The following is a 17,792-nucleotide window of genomic DNA, read 5'->3' as shown; positions in this document are numbered from 1 at the left end:
TTTTTAACATAATCACGGTTCGGTTTGGTTTGCGGTTTGTATTTTGAAAATCAAACCAAACTAAACTGAATTGTAATATGTTACAACCCAAACATAATCATTTTTGTTAGGTACATCCTGCATCTTCTTCTTTAATCTCTCCTCTCTTATGATCTTTATTTTTCATCTTCTCATTTTTATGCTAATGTTCTCTCTTCCAATTTCATTTTTATCGCACTCTTCTTCTCTAATCTCTCATTTTTTATGTTCTTTATTTTTCATCTTCTCTAATCTCTTCTCTCCCCTATTTGTTTTGTCCATTATAATATTTTTGATATTGTTTTATGCTATTGTCATTTTTTCCACTTTTGTCTAATCTAATTTTTGTATTTAAATGGGAAATTATTGCTCAAATATGATGGATTTTGCTATTATTTGATAATGTATGAATGACTAAACATAAAATTATGTTGTCCTCTATACGTGTATGTAGGGCTCAATAATTTTTTATAAAAAATCGAATTAATTGAACCAACCCAAAGTCCCAAACCGCGTTAGTTTAGTTTGGTTTGGTTCGATTTTTTTTCTAAAAGTCAATTGAACCAAATCAAACTGCATATTTTTTTCTTGCGATTCAGATAATTTTTAACATCAAAATCGCCTAAATCATACTGCAAACACCCCTTATATCTATTTAACTCAAACATCTATCGGTTGAGTTAGTTTATCCCCTCAAGCTAATAGCTACTTGTTGTTAGTTGGGATTAGAAAATCTTGTTCTATTTTTTCACTACGTATACCAATTTTTTTTTTTTAATTTAAAAAGTGTGTAGCTTGACCACCTAAATTTTTTCATAGCAAATTGGACCTAAACTTCAAATGACCAAATCCAAACTTTCATGTGCATTTGGTAGTCAGCGGTTAAAAAACACGCTACATGTGTTGAAGAGTAGATGAATATTAACTCCATTTATTTATGGTAATAAATAATACTCATGTAACGGTCACATTTATTTATTCTATATAAACAAACTAGCACCCTTTCATTTTGTCATTCCATACCCAAATTGTCACAATTATTATCACTCCCCAAAAGCAAAACAATGGCACTATCATCACCACCAACCACTCTTGCTCCCAAGAGTCGAGTTCTTATCATTGGTGCAACAGGTTTCATGGGAAAATTTTTGACTGAGGCAAGTCTTTCCTCGGCGCACCCGACCTATTTGTTGATCCGGCCGGAAGGAACTCTTATTTCTTCCAAGTCTAGCACTATTAAGACTTTCCAAGAGAAAGGAGCCATTATCATTTACGTAAGTTACAGTATAAATTTTTTTACTAAAGTTTTAATATTAATTTTTTTGGTTCAGGGTTTAATTTCTGATATTTCTATGTACAAAATTTATGTCACGCAAAACCGAAGAGATATTAAGTTATGTTTTCATGTATGTTGTATATATATGGCAGGGTGGAGTGAGTAACAAGGAGTTCATGGAGAAGATTTTGAAAAAGTATGAAATAGATATAGTAATTTCTGCCATAGGAGCTGATAGTTTGCTGGATCAAATTACTTTGGTGGAGGCCATGAAAACAATTAAGACCATTAAGGTATAGTATCTCTAAGCAAATTTATGGTTTAATTAATATGGAGTTCTATTTTTTATAATAAAACAGTTTTTATTAAGATGAAACTTGAATTAATGGACAGTTTAGAGTGTAAAGCCATAAATAAAGAACTACTATTGCTACTGTTTTTTGCAGTTATTTGTGGTATTAGTAGTTATAGTAGTTAGTTACTATATGTTGATAAGTTTTCAATTATTAAAGGTAACTTTATTTCTTTAGAGCTATATTAGAAGGGGACCAGCTAGTATAACCTAAAATAAAATTACAAATGTGAACCAAGCATTTTACTTAAAGTCCAGCTAGTCATTGATTTCCAACCATTTAGTAAGTGGTCCAGCTAGTCATCATTTAATAATTTAATATTCAATGACTTATATGTATGAAGGACAAAAAATTATATATATATATATATATATATATATATATATATATATATATATATATATATATATATATATATATATATATATATATATATATATCAAATGAGACTTCTAAAATAATTTTTTTACCGGGGTCTACTGAAAATGTAAAACCCATTTATATATATTTTTTAAAAAAATAATGGATTAAAGTAATTTAATTTAAAATAATGGATTGATATTAAATTGTTGTGATAAATCTATTTATTTATTTTTAGAAATATTTAATAATTTAATTTATTTTACTTAATTAACAACTTGTTGTTTTGAATGATAAAAAAGTTGCTAAGCATATGAAAGATTAAAATATGTAATTACACTAAGGTAGTCAAATATATATTTTAGAATAGCAATTAGTTGCCTTAACTCTAATTAATTACTTCATAGTTAAGTATGTTACAAATAAAAAGGCAGTGGAAGCAAGTACTAAAATGAGTTTAAGTTATCATTTTTTATATAAATTATTCAAAGTTTTATTTTTGACATTTGAAAAGATAAATTACATAAATTATAAATAATTTAATATGAGGAGTTTAATTCGGTCGATAAATGATAAAAATAATATTATTTGTAGTATATTATTCAGTTATGCATCACGAACACAAATTTTTTTAGTCATGAATCACGAACACGAATTTTTTTAGTCATACATCACGAACACAAATTTTTTTAATTGAAGTGAATAAAAAATTGGACGGGTGGATAAGAAAGTTCTACTGATATGTGATAGTTGAATTAAATGTTTGATATGCGTTAGTTAAATTAAATTAATGTAAATTGTCGGTCCAAAATTTGATCATGGAGATAGCATTTATTTATATTATGCCTGTACGTGATTGTCCGTCTGGACGCTAGTGAATATAATAGCATTAAACACATGTTTATAATGAAATCAATGTTGCAGAGGTTTTTGCCTTCAGAATTTGGTCACGATGTGGACAGAGCAGAACCTGTGGAACCAGGTTTAGCAATGTACAAACAGAAACGTTTGGTTAGACGTGCACTTGAGGAATCTGGTGTACCCTACACCTACGTCTGTTGCAATTCCATCGCATCTTGGCCTTACTATAACAATTGCCATCCATCATCGCTTCCTCCACCGTTGGATCAGTTGCACGTCTACGGTAACGGCAACATCAAAGGTACATAGTAAAACAGCCACACTAGCATTAACCTTAATTATCATAATATTAATAATGTGATTAATTCTGCAGCTTACTTTGTTGATGGCATTGATATTGGAAAATTCACTATGAAGATAGTTGATGATGATAGAGCAATCAATAAAAATATTCATTTTCGTCCTTCTATCAATTGTTATAGCATGAATGAACTTGCTTCTTTGTGGGAGAATAAAATTGCTCGAAAAATTCCTAGACTCGTTGTCTCTGAAAACGATCTTCTAGCAATAGCCGCAGGTACAATCCAACTTTTTTTTTTTTTAATCTTTAGACGAAGTGATAATAACAATTAAAAACTCACACACAGACAAACGTGAGAATCAGGGTTCGAACTCTGACACTATCTTCTTAATATTATGTATATTCTAACTTGACAAATAATGAGACAATGAAATATTTTTGTTTATGTGAAAATGCAGAAAATATCATACCAGAGAGTATTGTGGCATCACTCACTCATGATATATTCATCAATGGATGTCAAGTTAGTTACAAGATAGATGGAATCAATGATGTTGAGATTAGCACGCTGTATCCCGGAGAATCATTCAGGAGCATGGAGGAATGTTTCGAGAGCTTTGTTGTCATGGCGGCCGACGAGATTCATAAAGGGGAAAATGGAGTTGCCGGGGCGACAAAGTCTATAGTAGAACCAGTAATAATCACAGCTTCTTGCTGAAAATTATTCACCTCAAAAACGTTATCTATGTTCTTGTTTTGTTGAGGTGGATATTCTTTTGAATCATTAGATATGTTGATGTTATTTTCAAGACTGTCTCATCATTTCATGTGTTTTGTTGAAAATTTGTACTGGTATGAATAATTGTTGTATTATTGTCTATGTACGTTTTGAGTGGCAACAACTTATTGTTATTCTGTGTTCAGTTTAAAGTATTCATGTAATTGTGTTGCTTTCTAATATTTGCAATAAAAAAAATTGTATTTTTCTCCAAATGTATGCTCTCCAAAAATAAATTACAAGTTAATTTACCCTATTTATAAAACCCCTCTTTAAAATCTAGATCGGACCGTTCAGTCGGTCGGGTCGGGAACAGGACTCAGTTTCGGTTTGATCAATGTGTTGGATCTTGAAGATCTGGTTAAAATTCAATTGAACCGCTCAATTTCTTCCAAACTGGTGTAACTCGAACCGATTCAGTTCATGAATAGCTAATGTATATACATTTTTAAAAATAATTCAATTTAAATTGTGCCTACATATTTACAAGTGCAAACTTGGCCACTTAATCATTAATGATTATAAATTATTTTCAATTAAATATATCTAATTTTTAAATATTGATAATAACTTTGTTGGCAAAATATTCATTTTAGTCCCTTAGCTATATTTCTAGGTGCACATTGGTCCCTAAATCTTTTTTCGTGTCAAGTTGGTCCTTTAACCTATTATCAATAGATGTATACAAGTCTCTTCTGTTTGTTTTCCTCAAACGTCCGTTAACTCAACCTACGTGGCAGTTGAGTTGGCACGTATGGTCATCTTCCTAAAGTTCGCAGATGTAAAAGAACTTTTTTTTATCGTCCTTCGTTTTAATCTTCCTCTTAGTTCTCTGCATTAAAATTAGGTTCCACTTCTTTTCATCTTCCATCGTTTTCCTCTAAGCATGAAATCTGGCCAAGCTTCTTCGAATCGGATGCAGAAGAACTCTGAAAGTTGTGAATCTAGTATATACTTAAGCTCGCAATGGGTACCATTATGTCATTGTGGAGACAAAGCTGTGACTCGTAGGGCAACAACAACTACGAATTTTGGAAAGAATTTTTGGGGTTGTCCAAATTTTAACGTAAGCCCTAATTTCACTTTGATTTATGTCCATTTACCAAGAATCGATTTTGAAACATATGTGAATCTTGCAGTGATCGTTGCAAAGAGGACGTGGTTATTTCAATTGGTTCCATGAGGTGTTGGGAGATGAGAATGGGCAATTTATGTTGAATAATTTGAAAAGCATGGCAAAGGAAATTGATGAAGTAAAAAGGGAAATTGAAAAGGTCAGGGTTATGTGTATGGAAATTCAAACTGAATTGAACAAGATTTTGAAGTGGAAAAAAATATGGCATATTTTGTTACTTGTAATGTTGTGTGTATTGTTATTTAGGATGTTTTAGGAGCATTTGTTTGTATCATTTTGATTTGAAAGATTACAAGTTTGTATCAGTTTGATTTGAAAGATTACGAGTTTGTATCAGTTTGGCATATTAGTTTGTATCAAGTTTGGCATAGTTGTTTGTATCGATTTGGCATAATATGAGTTAATTTTGGCAGATAATGTTGTACCAGCTTGTGTGTTTTGTTCAAAACTTGAAATGATTTGCAAAACGAAATTACCATAACCAAAATAAGTTCATATAAGATTTCTAAACTAAAATTACCATTATCATAAGTGACTTCTAAAACAGGTTCATATAACATTGACATAGCCAATGACAACCAAAGTGATTGAAAACAGGTTTACATTATAAAATTGGTTCAAAACATAAGCAAAGTACAACCAAAGTGGTTCAAAACAAGTTCTTAAAGACAATAAAGTAAACAAGCCTAAACAATACTAATTTTCTTCTTTGGTGTGATTCTCTTGGTTTGAGTAGACATCGTAGTTGTTGGTCCAACTACATTTTTAGCTACAGTTAATCTAGTTGTTGGTCCTGGTGGTACAAATGATCTCCTTACACCTAGATTTTGCGTCTTGCCCTTTCCTTGAGATGATTGACTTGCATTTCCTTGAGTTGACTGACTTGCACTTGCTTTTCCTTGAGATGAGTGACTTGCACTTGCCTTTCCTTGAGCTGACTGACTTGCCTTTCCTTGAGATGACTAAGTAGCATTCATATATCTTTGAGTTGATTTAGTTGCATTGGCTTGACTTGCCTGAGATTGCTGAGTAGCATTCATAGTACCTTGACTTGCCTGTGACTACTGAGTTGCATTGCCTTGACTTTCAGCCTGTGAGTTGCATTGGCTTGACTTTGAGACTGTTGAGCTGGTGCAACCTTACAAATTAATTTGTTGTTTTCATCCTTTTTGCACCTACTGCACTTCACTATGAAACATGTTCTTCTCATCTTTTTGTCAGTCTCATCAATGACCCCTTGTTCAAGGTTCCTCCTCTTCTTTGGTCTACTAGACATCTTTCTATACTTAGGTGGATGCAAATATGGATATGGTGTCTTGACCCATAAATTGGATCCACTCATAGGGTAAAGTGCATGATGTAGACTGCCTTGTACCTAGATATCCTATAGTACTCAGGGTTATAATCATCAACTTTAAAATTTCTACTTTTCTTAGCTCACATTTCATGAACACATGGAAGTCCTGTGAGATCCCATCTTCTGCAGGAGCACAAGTAGTCTTTCAAATTCATAGTGAATGTTTCAGTTGGGTTTTCTACATGACAAACTTCAAACATGTGCTTATCTAACATCCTACAAGCATGTTTAATAAATAAGTACTAACCCAAATAATAATTTCTATAAATAACAATACTAACCAATGTTTCATACCTGAAGCCATAGGTTAATGTAAGTGCTTGTTACATTAATCTTCTTTCTAATGTTAGGCAAAATATCATTATCAGATACATCTTGAAACCTCATTCTATTTTTTGTAAATCTATCAATAATGTAGGTTCTGATCTCTTTAAGCATAGTGACAAGTGGTTTAGACCTTAATCAAGAATAACACTATTAAAGGACTCTGACATGTTGTTGAGCACAGCATCACACTTGTTGGTTGTCCTAAAATATGATCTACTCCAATATCTTGGTGGGGTCTTCATCATATGGAGATATGCATCTTCACTGATCAATCTTATTCCCCTTATCTCTCTTTCTCAAGCTTGTGAGCTCGTTGATTTTGCAACTTTCCATATAATTTCCTTCAACATCTTTTCAGGATACCTCTTCCTGAAATTGTTATATAAATGCCTGACACAGAATCTTTGTTCAACATTAGGCAACATATCATCAATTACAGGTAAGAGACCCTATAAAAACATCATACATAACAGACAAATATCAATTTTATCTAACAAGAAAAAATAATGTAATAATAAGAGTTCTTAAAAGCCTTATATGTAAAGCCTTCTAAACAATAGTCTTTGATCCTCAACACCTTCTTGAGCAGGTTCAATATTTATCTTAATTGTTGACCCTGGATTAGCTCTTAAAAACTCATGACAATAGTCATAGATCCTAGTGTAATACCCTAAGAAAGAACCATCAACCATATCCCAAGTAGCCATTCTTGCTCTGATTGCTTTAGTTTTGTTTACCCCTACATTTCACTTCCTCAATGTCTTTTCCTTGAAATTATTTACCTTCATCCTAGGATTGTTTTTCAATGCATTCTAAAGCCTCTTCCTCAACCACTGTGTACTTAGCATCTTCACATTATACTCCTACTACAACTATGTTTGTCATTTACCTTCCTTAATTGCCAAGATTCCTCATTTGGCAACTTGACACAGTAGACCTCCCACTCACAACCATCTTTACATCTCACCCTCACCCTTTGTTTGTCATTTTTCGTGAACTTGTGGTCTCTACCATTTTGAACAACATATGAGGTTATTGCCTCCCTAATATCACTTTTTGAAGTAAAATATATTCCTACCTCCCGTTTGTAATTGGACATATCTTTATGCAATTTGAAAATTTGGTACTTCTTCCTTTTAACTCCACTATTATCATCACTCTCACAACCACTTTGAAGATCATCATTGATTATTAATCCCTTTATATTCTTCTTTATCTTCTTCACATTTTTCTTTCCCTTTTTCCTTTCCATCACTTTCATATCCAATCAGTTCAGCAAGTTCATCTTCATCTATCTCATCAAGATCATCAATGTCATCCTCAAAGGCTATTTCAAGGGCACTATTATATTGGTAGCTCTCATCCTCACTATCATTAGAAATGTACTCATCATGCACCTCACCAACATTGTATGCTTTCACTCCAACTTGTGTTGAGTTCCTTCCAACATTGTCATCCTTTAATCTAGCATTACCTTCTTCCACACCAACATTAACATCATTTAATCTAGCATTACCTTCTTCCACAATAATATTTCCATACTTCAATCCAGCATTACCTTCTTCCACACCAACATTAGCATCATTTAATCCAGCATTACCTTCTTCCACACCAGCATTTACATCCTTCAATCCAGCATTACCTTCTTCTACACCAACATCATCGTCATTCAATTTATCTACAATGTCATCATCCAGTTTATTAAGCATCTCTTCCACCTCATCTACAATGTTGTCAGGCCCTTCATCAACATTATCCACATGACCATCACAATAATCAGGCTCAAACAAAGTGAGTTTAATGTAGATATTAACACCTTGGTGCACCTTGTAAAGGTCTACAATGTCTAAAGCTCCTTTAAGGGCATTCATCCCAAATGTAGGGTCCTTGTAATATATTTTCTCAAAGTCCATATAACTTAATTCCTTAAATACACCAACTAACTCAAAATAACTCCACTTATCAACATCTACTGTCAAATCATCTACTAATCTCCCTTCATGCACACTGAGTTCAGGATCAATGAATTCACCATTGTGGTGAATTTTGAGCTTCAAAAATCCGTCCATTAACCCTATTCAAATAGAATTTGTTACCTAACACAATTTTAGAACAAACATTCAAATCCCTAAATCTACCATTAACCTAACTATACAAAAAGCCCTAAATTCATTTACGAAAATTCCTAAATGTATAAAGTCCTAATCCATTTACGAAAACATGCACACAATACTAACCTAGAATCGAGACTTCGTCTTCAATCGTTCCTTCAAACGCAGGTTGAATCCTTCATATTCGCCTTCCTTCAAAATCGCCTTCGTGTAGCAGACTTAGGGTTCCTTCGTTATGAACATCAAAGATGTGTTAACCCTTCATTTTGAACATCAAAGATTTATTAACCCTTCCTTTTGGCTGGCATTTAGAGTCCAATAATCCACGTCATCAAGTAACATGACACCTGAAAGATGTTTTTGAAATTTGAGTAACGGTTTAATAACATAAGGACAAACATGGGTATGGTTAAAAAATTAAAGGACCAAATTGGCACGAAAAATAATTAAGGGATCAAACTGAACCTAGAGTATAGTTAAAGGACCAAAATAGGTATTTTGTCAATTTTACCTATAAACCTATTACTATTTATTTTTCTTTTTTTTTTAAATAAATTATTTGTCTTGTGCCACTATCTTTTTCTAATTATTATTATTATTATTATTATAAACACTTGGATTAATTTTGATATTAAAGGAAGATTATTCAATAAATATAATATAAATATTTAAAAGTACTTTTCAAAATGATATTTAAAATTAATTTGAATAAATAATGATATAGATATATTAATATTTTTATATTATTTTTTTTATTTAATAGTCATGCACTCTAAGCAATAATTCATTGGTTCAATAAGTAATACATCAGTTCGACCAATAACCCATTGACCTAATGCCTTGACCTGGCCGATCAACAATCTGATTTTAAAACATTGCTCACCGGGTCGATCAACGGTTCCCAGACGTACAGCCAAGCGCGCATATCAACAACAGTAATACATCAACCTAATGTCTTGATCAACCTAATGTCTTGATCAACCTAATGCCTTGACTGGGTCGATCAATGGTCTAGATTTTAAAACTTTACTTACAGACCTTCAGCCGAGCGCACATATCGACAAGCTTGTCACCCATCACGCGCACATCAGTGACTCAGCTGAAAACTGCGATGAGCCCATTATTGGGCCAAGTTTTCTTTTTACCCTTCCATAGCTTGTCCTTGGATACCTCTGCATTGACTGGCCTACTAATTTGCAAATTTTGTGTAATGAAATGCTTTGGAATTTATAATGTGGCACTTGCTGTTTGTTCAGCTAGTAGCATTAATAACACTACAAAAGTGGCATACAGAAAAAACAGTACCAATTGATTTACGTCACAGATCGGAACTTAATGGCTGCAACCTCAACACCAAACATTCAACCAAGTTTCCTTTGACTATCACATCTATTTATTTTTAGTATTTGCTATTCCCTCGCTGACTACAAACATGCCTCAATGAATGCAATATGAATGCTTAACTGCACAGTAGCATTCCTAGTTCAACAAACATCTTGCATTGTCTAGGTACCAAAACTAAAATTGACAACGCCGAAATAAAGCTTTCGTAGAAATGCACAACTTGTAATGAATGTTAAAAACTATGTACAACTTCTGTATGCTCATCATATCTATAAGCAGAGAAATCAACAATTCTTGGTGCTTGCCTCATCTAAAACCACAAGCCATATCTATATATTTTACAGCAAACTCGGTCTACACATCATATACAGGCATCCTTTCTTCAATGGTACCACGGCAGATAGGACACTTCTTGCACTTTTCGCAGCAAGTGCTGTTAACCGCATCAGAGGTCCAACAAGGCAACAAACATAAAAACAATCAATTTCTTTAAGCATAAGATATTTGAGTAACACCATATTAAATATTGATAGCGACAGAAAAGTATTTGACTAAGCAATTACCTGCAAAGTACGTGATGCTTGCAAGGAAGGAGGACCACATTAATCTGCTCTTCAAAGCAAACTCTACATAAGACCTTCTCCTGATATATTTAGAAATCAAATTAAAGTGTGTTAGATCCCGGATTCATTACCAGTCATTCAAGCATAATGAACACAAATAACCTACTATCTAACAAAAATGATATGCAATCAAGATCAGGAATGTTACATTTTGAAGCTTTTCATATTCCTCCTGGCTATATTTTGTAACTTCTGTCTGCTCCCCAAGTGCAGCTTGAAGTCTCCAAATCTGCGAGTTATAAAAAAGCCGGTTATTGAAATGTATGAAAAAGATTAGACATTGTTTTAACTTATTCTGAAATAAAGCGGTAGCTACATATTTTGATAAGGAAACAATGTCTTCACCTCCTCAACAAGTTCTCCTCTAGGCATTTTCTTCACCGTATCAGGGGAAAATGTATTATACCTAAATAGTAAATCAAATCGCACATCATTATACACTGGTCAAAATAATGAAAACCTTATTGCAAGCACATTAACTCCATTATACACTAAAAAACCCTGTAGCACCGACACCTTTGAAAAGAGATATGTCTGTGTCAATGTCGGTGTCTGAAACCGACACTGACACTTGTGATTATGTTTAATTTATTCATTTTTTCAAATTATTACTAGTATCGACGTGTCAGTGTTGGTGTCGTGTTTCCGGTGTCCGTGCTTAAAAAAGGGATAATGTAACATAGAGTACTGACCCAGAACTCCCGGCACAAAAAAGTCTAGCTTCTTCCTCCCTGCTTCCTTCATCTATTGACCACCAACCTAGCAACCTGTCAAAAGAGGAAAAGTGCAGCCAACGACAATTTCTTCATATCAGTTCAACAACATTTTATGAATTTCTAGGTCCACCGAGAATCTACGCCTAAAGATTAAAAAAAGTTCTAGCTAATAAAATATAAACTGATACCTTGATCCGTGATGGAAAAATCCAAAGCAGTCACGGGATTTTGATGCTATAGAACTGTAGTTTCTAGGAACATCTCCATTACAGAGTAAAAGAACAATCTTCTCGATTAACCTATATGCTGCAAATAATACACCAGCTCCTTGCAACAGAAAAAGGGGAGAAAAAATTCCCCAAATCGGTATATTTTTTGCACCCGACGGTGTTCCCTGAAATTTAAGGTTCAAATAACACCATAAAGAAAGAAAATCAGAGAATGAAGAAACCTACAAAGTGTGAGAACAATACTGATACAGTTATTGTTAGCATTTATTATACCTCTAAATGCATAAAAAGTAGTATTTGGAAACCAATTAACGGAATTTTCATAATATGTCCGCCTATGTCCTGCAGACTGCAAAACGGATTTTGCTGCACATCTTCATCCGTGGAAATAACTATGCCTTCTCTACTCCATTCCAGATATCTTATGGTATTTGACGACGAACATGGTTCTGTAATTTGACAGTTTCCATGAATTGTAGGATTATGCCACTTTGTACAAACAAGAAACGCAAAGCACTGTGCAATGCTGCAAAAGGAGAAAATGATTTCATGATGGAAAAAGCACAAGCCTAATAACAAAAGATTAAAATAGTCTATCAAGAGAAATTGATTATACCCGTAGTTGATAAACAAGTCCCACCAGCCTAGAGCAGCAACATCACCTGCAGGTAATCGCGAAATTATCATTAACAAAATGTTTGAGGAGTATCAAATATCAATCACATTCAAACAGGGAATAATTGTTTTAGAGATGAGATTAAAGCTTACCGCATATCTTTAAAAGAGTGAACACTGTGGCAGCAATAAAGAAGACCATGGATATCGAAATCCAGAAGTGCTGGAAAACAGAATCATACAATTTAAATTTGGTAAAGATCATTGGGAAAATAGAAAAGTAAGACCACATAATCTATGGAGTAAAACACTTAAAATTTTGTCTTTGTAGTAGCAAGTATTCAATAATCACATAATGTTAGTATTATGCAACTTGAATGTTGATCAGACAATGAATTGAATGCCCAAAAAGATGTCGGATACAGCATTAGGTGCTCAGTTCGTGAGTATCGTCAAGGGGCCTTTATTCAAATTTAGAGCATACCACTAATCGATCAATTAATCAACTAAAGATAGATGTCTTACAGGAAGAGTTTCCCATACTGCTTCATCCGTCATATTTTCCTCATCTCCAGGCATCAAAGCTCTACACATCCTATATAAAGATAGATTTTTATCAATAAAGAAACAGTTTGATAGAAGAGTAAAAGTATTGAATGTTGCAGCTTAGATAACCATGTGTAGCCACACAATTAATTATTACAAGCTTATAGCTTTTATGACACTTTTCAACAATCAAAATGATTTTTTGAGAAAAGACCCAAAAATGTAAGTTACTTTGTAAGTCGTTTCGTAATGTTGAATGATTGTAGCGACTCTGTTGTCAATTTATTAAGACAGTTCCAATTAATATTACAACAGTGTTGTCAACGCCGGATGGCGGTCCATGACAGAGAGCCAAAATCCTGCCATACCGGCCACTTTGCGGCGCCGTTATAACGGATTATGGCGGAAAAACCCGCAATATCGGTCAATATTTAGCATTGCGGCGAACCCAAAAACTGCCATGTATATCCGCCATAGCACCATTGTGGCAGATATTTGATAACACCGTATTACAAAATGAAGAACTATTAATGATTGAAATATAAATGCAAACTCCTTATCAAGGTAAGTCTTAGAATTTAAACTCAAGGCATAACTCAACCTCTGCCAGCTACCTTGTAATGTGAGAACTACCTAAACCTCTTAAGCACTGCTCATGTCATATCTCTAAGGCTCTGTTTGCGATTATGGAGCGGAGGGGAAGAGAAAACTTCAGAAGGAGGGGATTTGAAGGAAAAATATATAAATCTTTAATATTTTTTTGAAATTATATTTTTGTTTAGACTGATAAATGAATATTTATCATCAATATATTTTTAATTTTCATAATTTTATAACGACATAGATTATAGATTATATTTGAAGATTTTATCTAAGCCCTCCAAACCCCTCCTCCAATACAATTTTTGAGTTCCCCAAATTAGGGAGATTTTGTATTATGAATAAAAATAAACCCCCAAAAATTCTCTCCACCCAAATCTTTCAATTATTCCCACTACACCCTTTACTTTTTCAAAGCCCTCCCATCCCTTCTCTTCCCCTCCAAACTCCCAAACAAAGCCTAAGTGATGTAGGACTAAAGACACCCAGTCACTAGTGTTGTCGATGGCGGATGGCGGTCCATGGCGGAGAGTCAAAATCCTGCCATACTAGACATTTTGTGGCGCCGTTATAGCAGATTATGGCGGAAAAACCCACAATATCAGCCGATATTTACCATTGCGGCAAGCCCAAAAACCTCCAAGTATATCCCTCATAGTGCTGCAATTGCGGATATTTGATAACACTGCCCCTTACTCAGATCTGGATTGCCTACTGCAGATAAACATACAGTTGCACACAGAAACGATCTTGGTCGTTAATTTGAGATTGGACTACTTAAAACAAATTAACAAAATCAGTTTTAAGATTTTAACTGTTAGTTTAGATCAGACGGTCCACATTAAAAACATATGTTGTCAATAGTGTGCTATAGTGGCACTTTAGCGAAATAGTGTAGAGGCGATAGGGCTCCACGCCACACTTTTGACCCGTGAGCCGCAGTCAACAATTGCGGGTGTAGCGGCTGCTATTTGCGGAGCAAGTTTCTATCGCAGCCGCTATTAAGGTTACGGTTACGGGGAGAAATTTCTCAAAGCCTTTTTTTAAACCCTATGCCTTTTTAAGGTTATAAATGTCATTCGAACACCCTTTTAAGAGTAAAATTATGTTCTTCATGCCTATTATTTTCTGTCACAAACAATCGTTATGGTTTTCCTACTTTTGATTCAGTTTTGTTATGTTTTTCTTCTCGGTTTAAGTTTTATTGCTCTGTATTTTAGATTCTTTAATTATTAAGTATGAAGGTTCTTTAATTTTGGGTATTTTTCTATTTTCAAGTATTTATGTTTACTTTGCAGGATTATTTTAAGGGGCCAATGCTACGCGACGCTACTTGAGATTGAACAAGTTAATAAAAACTGTGCAGTGCTTGTACAGCACCAAATCCATTTCCCCGTCACTCACACACAACACGATGAAGGTGCTAAAGGCTGCAATGAACAAAGGCAGCCCAAATTTGCCACAATTAAGGCAGCTAGGGACAGGTTTAGGCAGATTTGCAACATATAGAATATATATTTTAGCAAGCTATAAATTGAAAAAGATAATTACCTGATGTTATCGATCAGAATCACTAATTCAAAAGCTATAAGAGGTATGAAGACAATCTTTAAATTCACCACTGCACCATTACGATGAATAATTACTTAAATTGATAGCCTCTTTCGATTAAAGAATTATAAAAGAACCACAATTCATCTTTATGCAAAGAGACGGTGATCAATAATTATATCCATGATAATTGTGCCATAAGAATTGTTGCTTACCATAACTGCTCCCAAGATGTATACACAGAAGAAGCTCAAATGCCACGAGTAATGGTGTTGCTATGACTGAATGACAAGGAGCCCACTGCGCGTGAACAAAATAGTTTTACATCAGAAACAAAAAATCTACTACACGGAAAATTTTCTAATTTCTCTACAAAACAAAGGTATTTTGAAGTATGTCTTACTTGGCGACCATGAGGCACTGAAGGAGCAGGTAAGGAAAACCTGCCCCGTGCTACCACGACGTGAAAAAGCCAAAGTGGAAAAAATACAGTCCTGCCAAAAAAGAAAGATATGTTATATTAAAACGAACTTTGAAAAGGAAGAGTATGCTATTATAAAGCCTAATCTTTTGACATCACCAGTTGACCAGCAATAATATGATTAGACTATTTCTGGACTGATATGAAGCTTGGATACTTCAAAAGTGGAATAATATACAAAATAAGGTGGTCGACACGGATTTGATACTAATATGTGTATAATACGTCTATAGAAAGTATCCAATAAATTTCTAATACCAGAAAAGTAGTACATCCATATCCAAATCCGGTTAGAAAAACACAAGACTATTACCAACTACAACTGAATACACATTGTCAACCAGATACGACAAAACATTTATTAGTAACTGTTACCAAGTAAAGACGCGTTGACATCAAGATACGACGTGATAGTGATCGGCATTAATTAAATAATCTTTTATTATTTTAACTGTGTTTCTTTACTTCATCTGCACCCCGAGAGAAAGAGAGGGAAAAAAACACTGGCTGCTGACTCCATATTGCATAGCACACCAAAATGGAATCTCTCTTCACCAGCTAGGGCTTGTAATCGTGCGCACCGCAGGGACCATTTTTACTTTGGCTTATGCGTCCATTGTTGCTGAGTTGCAGCTGTACATTGCACATCTGATTCATTGTCATTGTTGCCACATTTTCTGCATTCTAAAGTCTTGCGGCCCGAGCTCCTTTCTAGCTCTACTCTTTCGCCCATCGGCAAAGTTACTCTAGTGGCGGAATAACAGATATGCATAGCTGTTTATCACTATGTACACTATTTTCGCCGTCGTACTCGCTCATAACCCGTACAAGTGTCTTATTATATCTCATAATAGTCACTGAGCTTAAATACACATTATATTTCACAATTTTAGTAAATTTTAATTGCCTAATCAAACAAATTCTCTTCACTTTCATTAGAACAGACAACACTAAAACATAGGAATTCACACACAAACAAATTCAGTATCACAGGGAAAGCAACAATCAAGAACTCAAACTGAAACCAGTATCCTATTTTCAAAGGAAAATCAATTTTAAAAATATTATCCTAATTAAAAAAAAAAACATATCAATGCAACAAAACACACAGCATACAGATGAAGCAAACGACCTTTCTAAAGACTAAAAAGCAATACACATCACCGTTCTCCTCAATTAAATGTCATTTTCTTCAAAATTAAAAACAAAAATGAAAAATTTAACCCTTCACACATGCATTGAAAAAAAAAACAAAAAGGGGAAAACAGAATTGACACCAAACAATGTCAACAACAGCACAATAACTCTCAATTTCAGGATAAAGCTCTATGTATAATCATTCAAAACAAAGATAAAATTTTGTTCCGACCCTTTGATTCGTTTATACATTTTTACTAAAGGGATGATAAAAAAAAAAAAAAAAAAAAAAAAAAAAAAAAAAACTCACCACCATGAGAAAGTGAAGAAACGGTCAAGCTTGAGAACAAGGAGAAGAGAGAAGGAGAAAAGAAAGACATGAGCTAGCAGAGCTTGAAAAGACTTGGCTACCCTTCTCCAACTCATGACCCTCCTTCGAACCAGCATTTTGATTTTCTCAGAAAAACGAAGAAATCGCAGAGACCAGAAAGAGATTGTGACACAGACAGAGAGACAGAAACACGCGTATCTCTGATGAAACCGGAAATTTAGAAAAGGATGATGGAATGAAGAATCCTCGGAGGTTGCGAAGAGTGTGACTTTGGAACGAATAAACTTTTTTATTTTTTTTATTAACTCCCTCTTTTTCTCTCTCTGCTTTTGCCTTTCATTTCACGCCAAAGCAATGTTTTTATTTATTTCTTTTTTCTCAGTTTCTAGTTGTTCAAAAAAAGTAAAAAATATCGACTTTTGTTAAATAAAGAAAATAAATTGTCGGACGAAAATACCCTTCATACGCTCCTCTTATGAGTCTTATCTCACACAATGTATTTTGTATCAAATGAGAAGATAAAGAAGATCTAGATATAACAAGTATAACAAGTATATGTTTGTCATTTTTTAAGAGTATTAATAATTTTAATAAATTTAAAATTTTAATCTAAATTATCTAAATTTATTTGTTTCTTAATTTATTTCAATACTCAAGTACTAGGGTCAAGATCCTCTCTATTTTTTGCCTTCTCAATTTCTTTTATTATCAAAGTTTTGAAGATATAAATAGAATAATATT

The 17,792-nt window shown here is 33.7% G+C and overlaps 2 protein-coding genes across 2 annotated transcripts; one reads left to right on the top strand and one right to left on the bottom strand.

Annotated features, from left to right (window-relative positions):
- The first annotated feature begins 1,021 nt into the window (after positions 1–1,021).
- On the top strand, positions 1,022–4,092 carry LOC131613796 (leucoanthocyanidin reductase-like). Its single transcript, XM_058885438.1, has 5 exons — positions 1,022–1,292; positions 1,447–1,587; positions 2,932–3,169; positions 3,242–3,445; positions 3,628–4,092. Exons 1-5 carry the CDS (start codon positions 1,083–1,085, stop codon positions 3,885–3,887), a joined length of 1,053 nt encoding a protein of 350 aa, XP_058741421.1. The 5' UTR covers positions 1,022–1,082; the 3' UTR covers positions 3,888–4,092.
- Positions 4,093–10,422: 6,330 nt separating this feature from the next.
- Positions 10,423–17,407, bottom strand: LOC131643779 (uncharacterized). Its single transcript, XM_058914098.1, has 14 exons — positions 17,031–17,407; positions 15,506–15,596; positions 15,318–15,402; positions 15,103–15,172; positions 12,931–13,000; positions 12,559–12,628; positions 12,407–12,452; positions 12,064–12,316; positions 11,749–11,954; positions 11,537–11,611; positions 11,190–11,250; positions 10,993–11,073; positions 10,785–10,864; positions 10,423–10,654 (listed from the first exon to the last, which is right to left on the bottom strand). The coding sequence occupies exons 1-14, from the start codon at positions 17,165–17,167 to the stop codon at positions 10,576–10,578; spliced, it is 1,404 nt and encodes a 467-aa protein (XP_058770081.1). The 5' UTR covers positions 17,168–17,407; the 3' UTR covers positions 10,423–10,575.
- Positions 17,408–17,792: the final 385 nt, after the last annotated feature.

This window comes from Vicia villosa, linkage group LG1, assembly GCF_029867415.1.
Source record: "Vicia villosa cultivar HV-30 ecotype Madison, WI linkage group LG1, Vvil1.0, whole genome shotgun sequence".
Taxonomy (NCBI): domain Eukaryota; kingdom Viridiplantae; phylum Streptophyta; class Magnoliopsida; order Fabales; family Fabaceae; genus Vicia; species Vicia villosa.
Note: the sequence above shows the minus strand (reverse complement) of the source record. Positions and strands in the feature narration are given on the sequence as shown.